Source organism: Coffea arabica, chromosome 3c (genome assembly GCF_036785885.1).
Source record: "Coffea arabica cultivar ET-39 chromosome 3c, Coffea Arabica ET-39 HiFi, whole genome shotgun sequence".
In the NCBI taxonomy this organism is placed as follows: domain Eukaryota; kingdom Viridiplantae; phylum Streptophyta; class Magnoliopsida; order Gentianales; family Rubiaceae; genus Coffea; species Coffea arabica.
The window spans coordinates 18,827,183-18,843,881 of NC_092314.1; the positions used below are offsets into that span (position 1 = coordinate 18,827,183).

At 38.9% G+C, this 16,699-nt stretch overlaps 1 protein-coding gene across 1 annotated transcript; it reads right to left on the reverse strand.

Annotated features, from left to right (window-relative positions):
* Positions 1–8,407: 8,407 nt before the first annotated feature.
* Positions 8,408–15,702, reverse strand: LOC113735728 (uncharacterized). Its single transcript, XM_072083021.1, has 2 exons — positions 12,194–15,702; positions 8,408–11,888 (listed from the first exon to the last, which is right to left on the reverse strand). Exons 1-2 carry the CDS (start codon positions 15,700–15,702, stop codon positions 8,408–8,410), a joined length of 6,990 nt encoding a protein of 2,329 aa, XP_071939122.1.
* Positions 15,703–16,699: the final 997 nt, after the last annotated feature.

The window sequence follows — 16,699 nt, forward strand, 5'->3', positions numbered from 1 at the left end:
TATTATTTCTTTTGAATGACCAATCCTTTAGTGTTGTGTCTAATAGCCTTGCATTCGATACAACCAGAATGTTTGAGTTCTACCTTCAATTGTATCGAACAATCGATAGAGAAGATGAGTGTCTGATCAATGTGTTCGATATTCTGTTCTATCTTTTGGATGTCATATAATTTTATTCTGCATCTAAGAGGTTGTGTTTGGTAAGTACTCTTTGATTGTTAGATGTCCAATGCTGCGCCTTGCCTCCGATCCTTCCGTCCGACAAACATTATTGTCTTTCAACCTTTCTTGATTTCTGTTCTAAATCATTTCTCATGCAAAAGCATTAGTCCAAATCATCATTTTGTTTGTTAATCATGAAAACTTAGGTAAGTGTCAAAATCAACTTCAATATTGACCGAACTGGTAGTCCACAAACTTAATGGGAATCCAAACATCAAGCCAATTGAGCAGAAAAAGAGAAACTTTGCCACAAAAAGAAATAAGACCATTAGCCAAGAGATAAAGAAGCTCTTGGAGCTTGAATTGCCATGGAAGTCTACTACTTGAGCTGGTTGGTCAATCTGGTTCTAGTCAAGAAGGATGAAAAGGCATGGAGAATGTACGTGGACTTCACTAACATCAACAAATCTTGTCCAAAAGATTGTCATCCATTGCCTCACATTGATAGGTTAATAGATTCAACTGTGGGATTTGAAATTTTTTTTGTTTCTTAGATACTTTCAAAAGGTACTATTAGATAGCTATGGAGGAGGACAAGAAGAAAACTTCCTCTATAATAGAAGTGGGAGCATATTATTACACAACAATGCCTTTCGAATTAGAAAATGCTACAGCAACCAATAAGAGTCTAGTAAACAAGCTGTTCAAATCACAGATAGGTCGAAATATGGAAATATATGTGGATGACATGCTCATTAAAAGTGAAACTATCGAACAACTCATCCTTGACTTGTGGGAAATCTTTACTATTTTGAAATAAAACAAGATGAGATTGAACCCTAAAAAATGCACTTTTGGGGTTAGGTCAGTAAAATTCCTAGGATACATGGTATCCAAAGACAAAATTTGGGCGAATTCAAACAAGCTAAGTGCAATCATAGAGATGTCACTTCCAAAGACTATTAAAGAGGTTCAAAGACTCATAAGACAGATAATAGTTTTGAACAAATTCTTGTCTAGATCAGCAATTCAAGGATGACCCTTTTTTAAGGTCCTTAAGAAAGGTCCAAATTTTGAGTGGAACGAAGAGTGATAGCAAGCCTTTGAGAAATTGAAAAATATTGGGGAGGTTCGGTTCATATATTTATCTATGTGATGAAGCTATTAATGCTATTTTAATTAGGGAGGTGTAGAGAGTTCAAAAGCCAATCTACTATGTGAGCTGAGTTTTACAAGAGGCTGAGATAAGATATTCTACAATAGAAAAACTTGTGTTAGCCTTAGTGCACACTACAAGGAAGTTAAGACCTTACTTTCAAGCCCATAGCATAGTGGTGGTGACGGATCAACCATTGCATCAGATCCTCACCAAGCCAGAAGTATCAGGAAGGATGACTCAATAGGTGGTATAACTGGCAAAGCATGACATTATGTACCAGCATTGAACTGCAATCATGGCCCAAGCATTGGAAGATTTTATTGCAGAAGAGTTGGCCATATCTCAACTAGTCAAACACAATTTGGATCCAATTAATTCAGCATGGACTGCTCAACCAAGTGGATAAAAGTTGAGCCAATTAGTTCAATCATAGGAAGGTTCATTTAAAAATTATTTTGGAGAAACAATGTGTGTCGTTTTAGTATACCTCATGTCGCGCCCCATTTTTCGCGATGAAAAAGAAAGTGTTTATAAAGAAAGATGATTTATTAATAATAAATGAAAAAAGGACCTAGAATGGGACTTTGAAAAATGCGACGATTTGGGTCCAAGATTTAGTCAAAAAGGGTTTTGAAGAAAATTAGGAGTCGCCACTTGGTATCGAGTTTGGGTGTACCAAGTCACCCAAAAAGTGTATTTAAATAAAATAAAATAAAACCCTTTTCGACAACTCCAGGTCTTTGAAAAACAAAAGAAAATGGATTCGGGAGTCACGGTTGAAGAAAGGGAAGGCAAAGGTTCGATTAACTCAAACCTAAGGCACCCTTTCCACCTAGTCTAAGCTAGTTGCGAGGTTTAGCCCAAAATTTTCCTAATCTAACCCTTAATTTTATCATATTTGAATGTTTTCTACATGAATGCAAAAATAAAATATCGAAAGGGACAAAATGTTCATCCAAGGGTTTAATTGAACCAATCACATTTATTGCGAAGGCCAAAATGAATCCTTGAAGGTGTCACGAGTATGCAAATGATGAAATTAAAAGTAAAGAAAGGAAATTAAATTATATACATAGATATAAGTGATCAAAGAAAAAGGGAATGCAACATAAAGGGTACGGGAGGCAAAAAAAAAAAATTCGTGACATAATTTTCTTATACATGGATTAATAGGGCATTTAAACTAGAAAGTTATAATCACCCATTTCCCATGTTTGAAAAATAATTATCCTAACATGAACAAGCAAATGAACTAGCTTAAATGGGATGCAATTCTAAATGACATGATTAGCACCTATAGCGGGTAGGGGATAATAAAATAGGGAATATCATGCAAATGAGAAAAGATCCTAAAAATGAAAATATGCATGAAAATGTGGTGAATAGCATACAATGATGAATCTAGCGCAAAATGACCTAAAGGGTCTAGCGTTGGACTAGCCCATTTCTAAAAATCCTTGCTAGCGTTGGACTAGCAAGTAAGCGGAGGGAGAAACTACAACTAGCGTTGGACTAGTGTGGTGACGTCATGCATCAACAATTCATAGCGAAACAAATAAAACATAAATTAAAACAAATAAACACATAAGAGCACGTAGCACATAACACGTAAACATAATATCTAGATGCCAAAATCCTAAGAAAAGCGGACAAAACACATAACACATAAGCCACATAAACACGCAACCTATTTATTACATCGGGGGCGCCTAACTACAATCTAGAAGGGAAAAATATAATAAAACAAATCTAATTATCCTATCTATTACATTTTTGAGGTATTTAAATGCCTCTTGAATCATTATAAAAATTAACTAAAACATATATAAGAAAATTTGAATGAATATTTAAATCAAGTAAATAAAGCATATAAAAATATATAAACACATAGGAACAAATAGGAGCACATAAGAGCACGTAATTGACATTGAAATAATAAAATAGGGGTACCTCCCGTTTGAAGTGGTGACTAAATGGAGTCAAATTGTCCTATTTATACTCACAATGAACAAAAGAATCATGGCACCACTTTAATTGAAAATAATAATAATGTTAAAATACTAAATTCACATTAACATGTCAAACGCAAAGAAATTTAAGAACATCTAAAAATTGCAAGTTGAATATGTTCAAAAATAACATAATTAGTTATTAAAGAAAAGAAACAATCATAATAAAGAGAGTCAAAATTCATCAGGGACTGAATTGCAAAGATTGAAAACTTTTAGGGACAGAAGTTATATTTTTCCAAAGTTTAAGGGTCAAAATTAAATGAAAGATAAAATTCAGGGACCAAAATGCAATTAATTTAAGGACCTAGGTGAAAGGAATTTAAAATGTTCTGAGCCACAATAAAACTACTCCAAAGACCAGGGGCCAAAGTGCAAATCGTAACCAGATCTGGGCAAGAACAAGGGCATCGGGCCGCTCTTTTATTTTACTTGGGCCAAACCTACCTAAGCCCAACTGAAAACCCAAGCTAAAACACACAGGCCAGCCTGTCCTTTTATCCCTCAAACCCAGCCAAAATACATGGGCTCCAACCTCTTAGCCCAACGGAAAACCCAAAAAAAAATAAACCAGAACCCAACTCCAAAACCCAACCAAAACTAACTCTTGGCCCAACCAAAAAATAAACATCAGCCCAATTTCCTTTCCTTTTCTTTTCTTTCTTCTCTTTTTCTTTCTTTTCTTTCTTCCCCATTCGTTTCTTCTTCTCCTCTGGCCATCCGAAGCTCACTCCAGTTGGCGGCCATGGTGGCCGCCACCACCTCCGGCGACTTCTCCGGTGGCCAAAATTTCTCAAAATGCACCTCCCCACTCCATTTTTCGCGTAGATTCCATTTCCGGATTTAGTTTTTACAAAAAATGAGCCGAAAGTGGCCAAAAAATCAAAATACAGTCCAGTTTTTATTTTTTAAAACACCCAAATCTTTCACCAAAAATCATAAAAAATATATTACAATACTCCTTATAACCTCTATAATACAACTATGATTTTAACTAACCAGAAAACAATAACAAAAGACTACATTAAGGCAAAACAGTCCCTAAAAATCTTTTTGGCATTTTTTCAAACAATTAATATGCATTCACAGACATCATTTCCTTTTCCTTCATCTAGTTCATGCCATTTCCCAATTTTCAGCAATGCAACAACAACAATACGAGGCAGCCAGCAGAAATGAAAGAAAACTAAACAATGAAGCATTGATTTAATGTGCTAGACAAAAACTAAAAAAAATACCTCAATGTAGGTGTGTGGGAGGTTGAGATGGAACCGAGAGGAGTTGGGGAAGATTTTTTTTCTGTTCTGTTTGTTTCCTCCGCCCAAGTCCGAGAGAGGGAGAGTGAGGGGTCAGGCTGCAAAATTCCGAGAGCTTCCCTTCCTCCTCTCTCGTGCGTTTCTTTTTCTCTGCCTCTGCCAAGTGAGTCCAGAGGGATTGGAGTGCTTTTTTTTTTTTTTCTTTTTGTGGCTTGTCTTTTTTTTGTCTCCTGAAACTAGAGAGAGCCGAGGGATGTATTTTTGGGGAGGAAGAGTGGAGTCTTTGTGTGAGTTGGCCTGTCCGACTTTTTAGAGAGAGCCGAGTGAGGAAATTTTGTAGCCAAAGTAGTTTTTTTTTTTGTCTGTTTTCTCCTCTGCAAAATGTTGAGTGTTGGCAGAGCCGAAAGAGTACATATTTTGAGCCCCAAAGCGCCGTTCCCCCTTTTTTGTCAGTCCCCCCGAGAATCAGGAGAGAACCAAGGGATTTTGTCAAATGGGTTTAGTTGTGTTTTCTTTTTTTTTTTTTTTTTTTTTTTTTTTTAATCTGCAAAAATGAGACAAAAATATACTTAAAAATGCAAGAAAATAAATTGCTCATCAAATAGAAAATATTCGAAAAAACACAAAATTTGACAAAAATTTGGTGTCTACAGCTTGCCCCTCTTTGTCTAGAGTTTCAAAGAAACTCAAGACAAAGACGTAGACACCAAATTGCTTACCTGTCTCTTCTAACCGCACCTGAGCTAAAATAAAGAAAAGTAACACTCGGCTGAAATTAGTGAACAAAAGATGTAATGAAATTGCAAAACATGTGACCGAACTCATGTAGAGTTGCCTACGTATCCCACCATGGGAATCAGGTCAAACGTAGTTCGAATCCAAGTGAACCACAATAAAACAAGTGCATTGACCAACTGCGATCTTTGCAAAGTTGAAAAAGTTTGAGCTTCTTAGAACTTCTAAACATGAAACACAAAATGAATGAGAAAGCACAATTATTAACTAAAACAGTCAAGAAAAGTAACTTATCATAACTAGAAAAAGATGCGCGGAGGGACGCGATTACGCTCCAAGAAGGGGGATAGAAGGGTGCGCGGTGGACGCTGAGACTCACCAACAGCAAATTAAATTTGTTTTTTTAGAAAAAGATGCGCGGAGGGACGCGATTACGCTCCAACAGGAAATTAAATAGTCAAGAAGGGGGATAGAAGGGTGCGCGGTGGACGCTGAGACTCACCAACAGCAAATTAAATTTGTCTTTTAGAAAAAGATGCGCGGAGGGACGCGATTACGCTCCAACAGGAGATTAAATAGTCAAGAAGGGGGATAGAAGGGTGCGCGGTGGACGCTGAGACTCACCAACAGCAAATTAAATTTGTCTTTTTTTAGAAAAAGATGCGCGGAGGGACGCGATTACGCTCCAACAGGAAATTAAATAGTCAAGAAGGGGGATAGAAGGGTGCGCGGTGGACGCTGAGACTCACCAACAGCAAATTAAATTTGTCTTTTAGAAAAAGATGCGCGGAGGGACGCGATTACGCTCCAACAGGAAATTAAATAGTCAAGAAGGGGGATAGAAGGGTGCGCCGTGGACGCTGAGACTCACCAACAGCAAATTAAATTTGTCTTTTAGAAAAAGATGCGCGGAGGGACGCGATTACGCTCCAACAGGAAATTAAATAGTCAAGAAGGGGGATAGAAGGGTGCGCGGTGGACGTTGAGACTCACCAACAGCAAATTAAATTTGTCTTTTTTTAGAAAAAGATGCGCGGAGGGACGCGATTACGCTCCAACAGGAAATTAAATAGTCAAGAAGGGGGATAGAAGGGTGCGCGGTGGACGCTGAGACTCACCAACAGCAAATTAAATTTGTCTTTTAGAAAAAGATGCGCGGAGGGACGCGATTACGCTCCAACAGGAAATTAAATAGTCAAGAAGGGGGATAGAAGGGTGCGCGGTGGACGCTGAGACTCACTAACAGCAAATTAAATTTGTCTTTTAGAAAAAGATGCGCGGAGGGACGCGATTACGCTCCAACAGGAGATTAAATAGTCAAGAAGGTTTTTTTTTTTTTTTTTTTTTTTTTTTGACAGATTGGTGGGATAGACTTTAGCCCAATTAAGTACTGAAAGAAATGAAAACACAAGTCCAATACTATCAAACTGACAGATTAAAATGCATGTTGTTCAAGTTGTAATAAATCAAAGACAAACTTACTTGGTGGACTTACAACTTACGTGATTTTTTTTTTTTTTTTTTTAACTTTAAAAGGAAGGGAATCATGGTTTCCTTTCTTTCTTCGAAAATGTACAGCAAAACTTGGAGCTCAATCCTTCTACCATTTGCCCCAGTGTGAATCATGCTCAACTAAGCCAGTATTATGCCACGTAACCTTTCCTGCAAAAAGGCAAAAAGAAAAGAAACAACTGTGATGAAAACACTGCCACCACCATGAGATCCCTTTGCCTTGAGAGCCGTGTAAACATGAGTTTCAATATCGATAAACTGCTTCTTTAGGTCCGGTCGACAACCTCTTCAGAATCTTTGTAACCGTCGAATGTCAGTCATCCAGACTTTGTTACCATAAGATCTTCAATCTCAGGACCCCTTTTGGATAAATTATAGGGGATTGTCTTTTGAATGAGACCCAATAAATGAGAAACATAAACAATTACAAAAAATAGTATTCATCATGCAATAATGCTAATATGAAATAAACAATGATACATAATAAATAAATGAAATAGCAAATAGAATAGTAAAACAAAATTGTTGAGTTTTTGAATATAGACCCAAGGATCAAAATTTGGATTCGTATTTAGAGGATGGCCTTTGATGAGGAAAAATGTTCCATCTGACCCTTTCGTTAGTCATCCATTTTGGAATTCATTGTTGGCAAAAGAACAACAGTATAAACGAGACCCAAATCAACATAGTCACCAGCTTTCAGACCTCAACATCTTCTTCTCTGCCGCTGATTCTCCTGTACTCCAAAACCCTACCTCAGCGCCCTTTCGGGTTTTCACTAAGGTTACCCCCACCCTTTTCATTTTCATTTTTTTTTTCTTTTTTTTTTTGTTTTTGTTTTTTTGTTGTTTTTTGTTTGTTTATTTTTTTCTCTCTTTTTTTTTTTTTTTTTTTTTTTTTTTTAGAAGGTGCCCTTTCAGGTTTTCACCTAAAGACATAGACAAGACAATTTTAACCCCAACTGTATCATTGCAGTCATACTCTGATAATGAGTAGCATCAGTGAGATAATCTTCTCTGACATGCTTCAGAAAAGTTTGTATTTACATCATTTGCTAGTTGAAATTTTTTTTTTTTTTTTTCAAAGTACTGCAAAAGACGAAATTCGGCAATTTTGGTTCTTGTGATTAGGATCGGACAGAGTAGCAAAGGAGAGGTTAAGGCTTGAAATGCTTGACAGCGGATCATATGATGGGTTTGCAATCATTTGAGATAGCATTCTTTCAAAACTTACCCCGATCTAGGGTGAGAAAGAGATAAAATTTGCCCCAGTTTAATTCTGACAGAATCTCTATTTTCTCTCTTTTTTTTCTATTTTTTTTTCTATTTTTTCTATTTTTTTTCTCTTTTTTTTTTTTTTTTTTTTTTTTTTTTTTTTTTTTTTAGAAACAAATTGCCCCGGTATGGGGTTAGTGATCTTAAGGGACAACCAAGCGAAAAGAAAAAATGGTTATGAAAAGTCAAAAGGAAAGAAGAAAAATTAGGGGTAGAATATCGAAATGGAAAAATGAGAGGAGGTATGCCTGAAATCCGTCTTTTGCAGTATTTTTAAAGATTTTTTTTTTTTTTTTTTAATCAAATGAAAAACTTTTTGCACATGTCCGCATTGATTGGTTGGGGAAAAACTTGACCGTCCATTTCCATAAGAATAAGCGCTCCTCCGGATAGCACTTTCTTAACAATGAATGGTCCTTGCCAATTGGGAGCAAACTTTCCTTTAGACTCATCTTGCATTGGAAGAATCCGTTTCAAAACCTTATCTCCAACTTCAAATAAGCGGGGCTTGACTTTTTTGTTGTAAGCCCGAGCCATTCGTCGCTGATAACATTGTCTATGACACACGGCATTCAACCTCTTTTCATCAATCAGAGACAACTGCTCCTGACGTTTTCTGACCCATTCAGCTTCTTCTATCTGAGCTTCCATCAGAATGCGCAAGGAAGGAATTTCAACTTCTGCAGGCAGGACTGCTTCCATTCCATACATAAGAGAGTAAGGAGTTGCACCAGTAGAAGTTCTGATGGTAGTTCTGTATGCCATTAGTGCATAAGGCAGCTTCTCATGCCAATCCCGGTGTGCTTCAGTCATCTTACGGATAATCTTTTTCAAGTTCTTATTTGCGGCTTCGACGGCTCCATTCATTTGAGGCCTATAAATGGCAGAATTTCGATGTCTGATCTTGAACTGTTCACATAATCCATCCACCATATCGTTGTTGAGGTTTTTAGCATTATCAGTGATCAACGTTTCTGGTACCCCAAAACGACAGATGATATTATTTCTCAAGAAATCCGACACCACCTTCTTAGTCACATGCTTATAGGACGCGGCCTCAACCCACTTGGTGAAATATTCAATCGCCACTAAAATGAATCGATGCCCATTTGAAGCAGGAGGATCAATAGTTCCGATCACATCCATTCCCCAGATCGAACATGGCCATGGAGCAGTCATACTATGCAATTCTGTAGGAGGAGCACGTATAACATCACCATGCATTTGACACTTGACACACTTTCTAACAAAATCTACACAGTCATGCTCCATGGTAAGCCAAAAATATCCTGTTCTCATGATCTTCTTAGCCAGTAGATGCCCATTCATGTGTGGCCCACAAACCCCACTATGCACTTCTTTCATCATATAATCGGCTTCCTCTTCATTGATGCATCTCAGAAGGCCCAAATCAGATGTTTTCTTGTATAGCACTTCTCCATTCAAGAAGAATCTTGATGACATTCTGCGTAAGAAACTTTTTGCAACAGAATCAGTATCAGGAGGGTAAGATCCCGTTTTCATGAATTCCTTAATATCCTTGTACCAGGAGCGACTATCAGTGACCCTTTCTGTAACCAGACAATGCGCTGGCCTATTCTGAAGTTGAATCTGTATAGGTTCAATCACCAACTCATCTGGATGTTGGATCATCGAAGACAGAGTAGCTAAAGCATCAGCAAAGGTATTACGAGTGCGGGGAATATGTCTGAGTTCCAAATTTCTGAATTTGCTGGCCAAACTAAGCAAGTTACAATGATACAACATAATTTTTGAATCCCGAGTTACCCACTGTTTAAGCGTCTGGTGCACAAGCAAATCAGAATCACTGAATGCTATCAGGTCCTTGATCTCCATGTCCAATGCCATTTTCAATCCAAAAATACAAGCTTCATACTCAGCCATGTTGTTGGTACAAGGAAACTGTAATTTGGCAGTAGCAGGATAATGTTTCCCTTCAGGCGACACTAACACTGCTCCAATTCCAGCTCCAAAAGAGTTTGATGCACCATCGAAAAATAACCTCCATCCAGGATGCTGCTCACTCATGTTCTCAACTGCTCCAACGAACAGAATTTCTTCATCAGGAAAGTAGGTATGCAACGGCTGGTAATCATCATTTCTTGGATTTTCTGCCAAATGATCTGCTATAACTTGACCCTTGACTGCCTTTTGTGTTGTGAAGACAATATCGAATTCGGAAAGGATCATTTGCCACTTAGCCATACGTCCCGTGGGCATCGACTTTTCCAACAGGTATCTCAGAGGATCAGAACGGGAAATCAAGTAAGTGGTATAACCGAGCAAATAATGTCTCAACTTCTGAGCTGCCCATGCTAAAGCACAACAACTTCTCTCGAGGAAAGAATAGTTGGCCTCATATGCTGTAAATTTCTTGCTCAGATAGTAGATGGCTTGCTCCTTTCTTCCAGACTCATCATGCTGTCCCAGAACGCATCCGACAGCCTCATCAAGAACAGACAAATACATAATCAGAGGTCTCCCTGACTGAGGTGGCACTAAGACCGGAGGATTTAACAAATAATTCTTGATCTTATCAAAAGCCTGCTGACAATCTTCATTCCAATCCATTGGCGCATTCTTTTTCAACAATTTGAATAAAGGCTCACAGGTAGAGGTTAACTGTGCAATGAATCGGCCAATGAAATTGATCTTTCCAAGAAAACTTTTCACATCTTTTTGACTTTTCGGAATGGGCATATCTCGAATTGCTTTTATTTTCGCAGGATCTATCTCTATACCCTTTTTACTGACAATAAAACCCAATAACTTACCAGCCGGAGCTCCAAAAGCACATTTTGCAGGGTTCAACTTCAAATTATACTTCCTTAACCTTTCAAACAGCTTCTTTAAATCAACCAGATGGTTCTCAACCTTCTTGGATTTAATTATGATATCATCCACATAGACTTCCATCTCTTTGTGAATCATGTCATGGAACAAGGTAGTCATAGTCCTCTGATAAGTGGCTCCAGCATTCTTCAACCCGAAAGGCATCACTCTATAACAAAAAGTTCCCCATGGGGTGATAAAAGAGGTTTTCTCTCTGTCTTCTTCTGCCATTAAAATTTGATGATACCCAGCAAAACAATCACCAAAAGATTTAATTTCGTGTCCGGCAGTACTGTCCAAAAGAATATGAATGTTTGGCAAAGGAAAATCGTCTTTCGGACTAGCCTTATTCAGATCTCTGTAATCAACACATACTCGCACCTCCCCAGATTTCTTAGGCACTGGCACAGGATTCGACAACCAGATGGGATAATGAGACACCATGATTATCTTAGCATTGAGCTGCTTCACGATTTGTTCCTTTATTTGGAGACTCATTTCTGGTTTGAATTTACGTGGCTTCTGCTTTACAGGTAAAAAATTTGGATCGGTTGGCAACCTGTGAACCACTATGTCTGTAGAGATCCCTAGCATATCATCGTATGACCATGCGAACACATCTTGAAAAAACATTAAGAATTCAGTCATTTCCTCCTTTTGTTTCCTATTCAAATGAATGCTGACTTTAACTTCTTTAACCTCCGTCTTAGTGCCAATATTGATGATTTCTGTTTCTTCTAAGTTGGGTTTGGGTTTCTCTTCATACTGTTTTAAATCCCTTGAAATAGACTCAAATTCTTCCTCAATATCGCTCTCGCTTTGAATTTCAGATTGCATGATTTCAAATTCATGAGAGATATCGAGATTGCAGCCATCGAATTCCAAAATGGTGACATCCAAAGGGTCAAAGGATTTTATTTGTGGCCATCTGAAAATAGAATAGAACATAAGTAATAAACAAATAGCAAATACTGGAGAAGCCTTTCATTTCATTAAATTCAAAATGCATCGTGACTTCACAAAAAGATAAATATACAGACATGATTGCTATTTAAAGACATATTTAACCCAAACCTTTATTTTCGTTTCAGCAATTTTCTTGAACAAAGCAAGTTATATTAACTGAAACAAGAATAAAGGTTTAAAGATGAAAGCAATTTCTTTTAACAAAAGATCCAGACTACCGTCCTATCTGGATGTGATCTAGACAAAAGACAATCCCCTTAAATTTACCGAAATTCCCTTCGAGAGGGAAGATAATCAGCAGTCCAGTTCTGAATAGCTCCTTCGGTAATTGGCAAAAATTCTGCATTCTCTGATGGCTCCTCCTCACAAGTAGCCCCGACAAATAGCTGAGACAGGTCCACTTCAATCTCCTCCACAGGATTCTTCGTTTCAGGCATAATCACCTCCGATGGACGAGGAAAAATGTGATATAGCGGAGGGATATATAAGGCAGTTTGCTTGCCCTTCTTTTCGGCTTGTTTCCGAGCTTGCATTTCCTTTCTATCCTTAGCAGTTGGATGAAATCCCAGTCCAAATGTATCCTTCTGCGTCGGGATCTCTATTGGCTCCAAAATTCCTTGCAATTCCCTCCCAAGACCTTTTCCTATTTCGTATCCGCCTCGGATCATCTCCCTAGCCATCATAATACTGGCCTCTGGCAAATCTGATTGAGTGAACGACTTATCCCTAGATGCCCATCCTACAGAGACTATGTCAGCAACATGATGAGATGAAATTGGAGTCCCTTTTCTGTCTTCACCTTTGAATTTTGCATCAATGATCATGGTACAGTCATCCTCAGCAAATACAGTAATGAGCTGATCATTCACAATAAATCTCAACATTTGATGCAGAGAAGATGGCACTGAATTGGAAGCATGTATCCAAGGTCTTCCAAGTAAAATGTTGTAAACACTGGAGAAATCCATGACTTGGCAAGTAACTTGGAATTGAGCAGGGCCTATCTCCAATACGAGATCTGCTTCACCCATAGATTCCCTTCTTGAACCATCAAATCCTCGAACCACAGTTGCAGATGGACGGAGTTTAATATCAAGAAATCCAAGCTTGGTGAGAGTGTTCCATGGACAGATATTCAACGCTGACCCATTATCCACTAAAACCCTCGGCAACAGCTTTCCATTGCAACGGACCGATATATACAAAGCTCTGTTATGCCCGATCCCTTCTGCAGTCAGATCATCATCGGAGAAGGTAATATAATTAGCAGCAAGTACATTCCCCACAATGTTAGAAAATTTATCCACCGGAATATCTTTAGGGACTTGAGCTTCGTTCAGAATTTTGAGCAATGCTTCTCTGTGCAGCTCGGAAGTCAAGAGAAGATTCATAAAAGAAATCTGAGCAGGCATCCTATCCAACTGCTCCACTATTTTGTACTCGCTTCTTTTCAGCATTTTCAGAAAATCTACAGCTTCATTTTCAGACACACGAGGCTTGGGTGTCGGAGATTTAACTTTGGCCCTGGATTGAACATCAATATCGGAGTTTCCCACAATTTTCCCAGACCTAGTAATAGTAGATATATCTTCCTTCAAACAATCTTTACCCCCAATTAACAGACTGGGCTCCTCGTAGTTCCATGGTACCTCTTGCAAGTTATTGACAGGCATTTGTTCTGGAAATTCGAGAATGGCAGGCTCTGATATATCCCATTCAAAAGAAGGAAGATCCAAAATAAAAGGGACCTCAGAATTGTCAACCTCGGAAGGCCCTCCTTCTACCATAAACGGCTCCTCTTTCTCAAACACAAAAGATTTTAATTTTTCCTCAGCACTATCCTTAGTTATGGACTCTTTAACAGACAGTAGTTTCCTCATCTCCGCATGGTCAGTCTCCATCACGCCAACTACTTCAGTTTCATCTACAATGTACTGACTGGGGTCGACAAAATCTTCATCAGCAATGATAACCCCCACAGTGCTCCCATGCTCAGGAAGAGGATTCTTACTAACATTCGGTCCCTGCTCTCCCTTTCTTCTGAGAAGGATGTCTCCAGAGTCAATCATGTCCTGAATTTTATGTTTTAAAGCCCAACAATTGCCAGTGGTATGACCTGGACTTCCAGAATGATAAGCACAGATTACATGCGGATCATAACCGGCAGGAGGACCTCTAGGATAGATTTTGGGAGGAACAGTGCCAATTTTCCCAGCTGCTTTTAATTGCTCATACAACTGATCAATAGGTCGGCCCAAGTTGGTGAAGGTTCGAAATTGCCTCTGAGTTTGAATTCCACTGGTTTGCAAAGGATTTTGAGAAGGGTTATTGTTTTGCAGGGTTGGTCTGGAATGGTAAATGGGACGAGAGTGATTTTGAAAAACAGGTTGTGGAGTTGGAGGTAAGGGCGAGGTATTCAAATGATTTGGTCGAGAATGATGGAATTGGGTAGTGGTGTGGTAGACTGGTTGAGGATTGGTGTAGTACGGGTAAGGAAAAGAATAGGTGGGATGGTTTCTGGGTCTGAAAGACGGGCCCTGATCCCATATAAAAGCAGTTTCTCCTTCTTTCTTCTTGAATGGGGGTTTTTTCCCATTGTTGCTTTGATTTTGTAGAGCATCTAATTGCAACTTTAATGCAGACACATTAACAATCTTTCCTGCTTTGACAAATTCATCATACTCCTCCAATTTGTTAATGATAGCAGCAAATGGACTTCCAGTCATGCGAAAGATCTCTTCAAAATAGGGTGGATCGTGAGCCTTGATGAAAGTACGAACAATCTCCTCCTCAGTCATAGGAGGCTCCACTTTGGCAGCTAACTTTCTCCACCGTTTTGCGTAGGTCTTGTGATCTTCCGACGGCTTTCTTTTCGTACCCTCCAGTGTGGTTCGTGTTGGTGCCAACTCACAGTTAAATTCATACTGCTTCACAAAAGCAGTTGATAGATCCAACCAGGTTTTGACCTCTTCAGACTTCAAATTTGAATACCAATCTAGAGCATCTCCCTCCAAACTTTCTGGGAATAGACGCATAGGCAAATTCTCATCATCCACAGGTTTACCTAACTTGTTGGCAAACATCTTGAGGTGCGTCTTAGGATTCCCAGTTCCATCATACTTGCTGAATTTAGGGGTTTTGAATCCCAATGGTAGCTGAATATCCGGGAAAAGACACAATTCATCGTAATCTAACCCACCATGCCTGCTCAATCCTTGATTCTTTCTCATAAAATCATCGAATCGATCCAACCTTCTTAACAAATCTTTATCAATGGGTGTAGGTTGTTCTTCCATCGCCGCCTTCCCTTGAGATGCAGTATCCAGTACAAAAGGCTCTGCAGTATGGTGGTGGGGTCCCTGAGGGTTGGGGGGAATGTTCAGATTGGTTTGTGGATGGGTTTGAGGGATTTGACTACTGGTTGGGTTCACCAATACATAATTCGGATGCATATAGGAAAAGTCTGAATTTAGTCGGGTGAAGGTATTTTCAAGAGGGTTAGCGAAAGAAGGAAAGAAAGGTGTTTGGGTATTGGATGTGTGGGGTGGTTGATAGTCTTGTGCAGGTGGGTGATTATCGATAGGTTCTTGGTCGTTTGGGACACCACCACCATTGTTGCTAGCAACCAGCTGATCAATTACACGTCTTTGTGCGGCCATTTCAGCACTTAACTCATTGAACTTGCTAAGCATCTCACTTAATTGAGCTCCCAATGCTGTGAAGTCCGGTGATGTAACCATAGCAGATCTTTCCGAAGTTTCTGGCACTGAACTCATGTTTACAGACTGTCTCAAGGCTTTACTTCGAGACCTGGTGATGATGGGGCTTCTTCGGGTAGCTATTGTGAAAAATACCTGATAGTGGAGAAAAGAAACTCATTTAGGATTGGATTGTCTGTCAAATTGCTGTAATTTATTCAAGAAAAAAGAAGAAAAGAAAAGAAGAAAAAAAAACATGAGTTAGTAGATATTTAAATAATTCGGATGCATGTCCTATGGGGAGCCCTTTTTGTGCCAAGGGTAGGCCTAATATGATGCAACACTTTCGGAATGAGACCCGTTGATCAAACCTGTTATTGACAATCATTTTGTGAAAAAGAAGAGATTTCATTTCATTGCAAAATACCCAGTACATTTGTTTACATCATGTCACGAAGGCGATTTCGTACAAGGTCACCAAAATTTCTGAGTCTATCTAGTACAGAATCTCTAGTTTCTCTAGCGTACGGAATCTTGACACGTTCGGCTTGATCATGTAATTCCCCACATTTTCGTTTCATCTCTTGGCGGTCTTCTCGCTCCTTTTCATACAACCTTTTGTTTTCCTCTGCCCTTTCCTTGTGTGCCTCGACGGATTTCTTCAACTGTAGAACCTCCTTGTCCTTGGTTTCAATGATGGCTTTCAACTTCTTGATCTCCTCATATGGCTCACATTGCAACCCTTGCGTGGTGGAGTTTCTTAACCAACCCTCATATTGGGAAGTTGCTACACCCTTCTGTTTGAGCTCCGGAAGATAACTAATGCATCTATCATCGGATATTGTTCTCCAAGCTTCAGTGATTTGGCTCTTCATAGGGATCTCTTTCGGACATACTCCCTTATCAAAAAAAACGGTGACTTCACTTAACTCAGATGCAGACGGTATTCCCTGGATGCGACCTAGTTGTCTGAGAAACCTCTTCGGGGTATATGAGATAATTCCTTGAGTACCCAGCAAAAGAACACATTCTGACACCTTAGTGCGAAGTACTGGTATAGAACAGTCTGTCCAAT

Bases quoted from the DNA above. Each gene is read 5' to 3' on its own strand.
- LOC113735728 (XM_072083021.1), bottom strand. From the start codon at position 15,702: ATGAGTTCAGTGCCAGAAACTTCGGAAAGATCTGCTATGGTTACATCA. The intron at 11,889-12,193 runs GTAAATTTAAGG...TTCTATTTTCAG, and splicing joins CCCTCTCGAAGGGAATTTCG to ATGGCCACAAATAAAATCCT.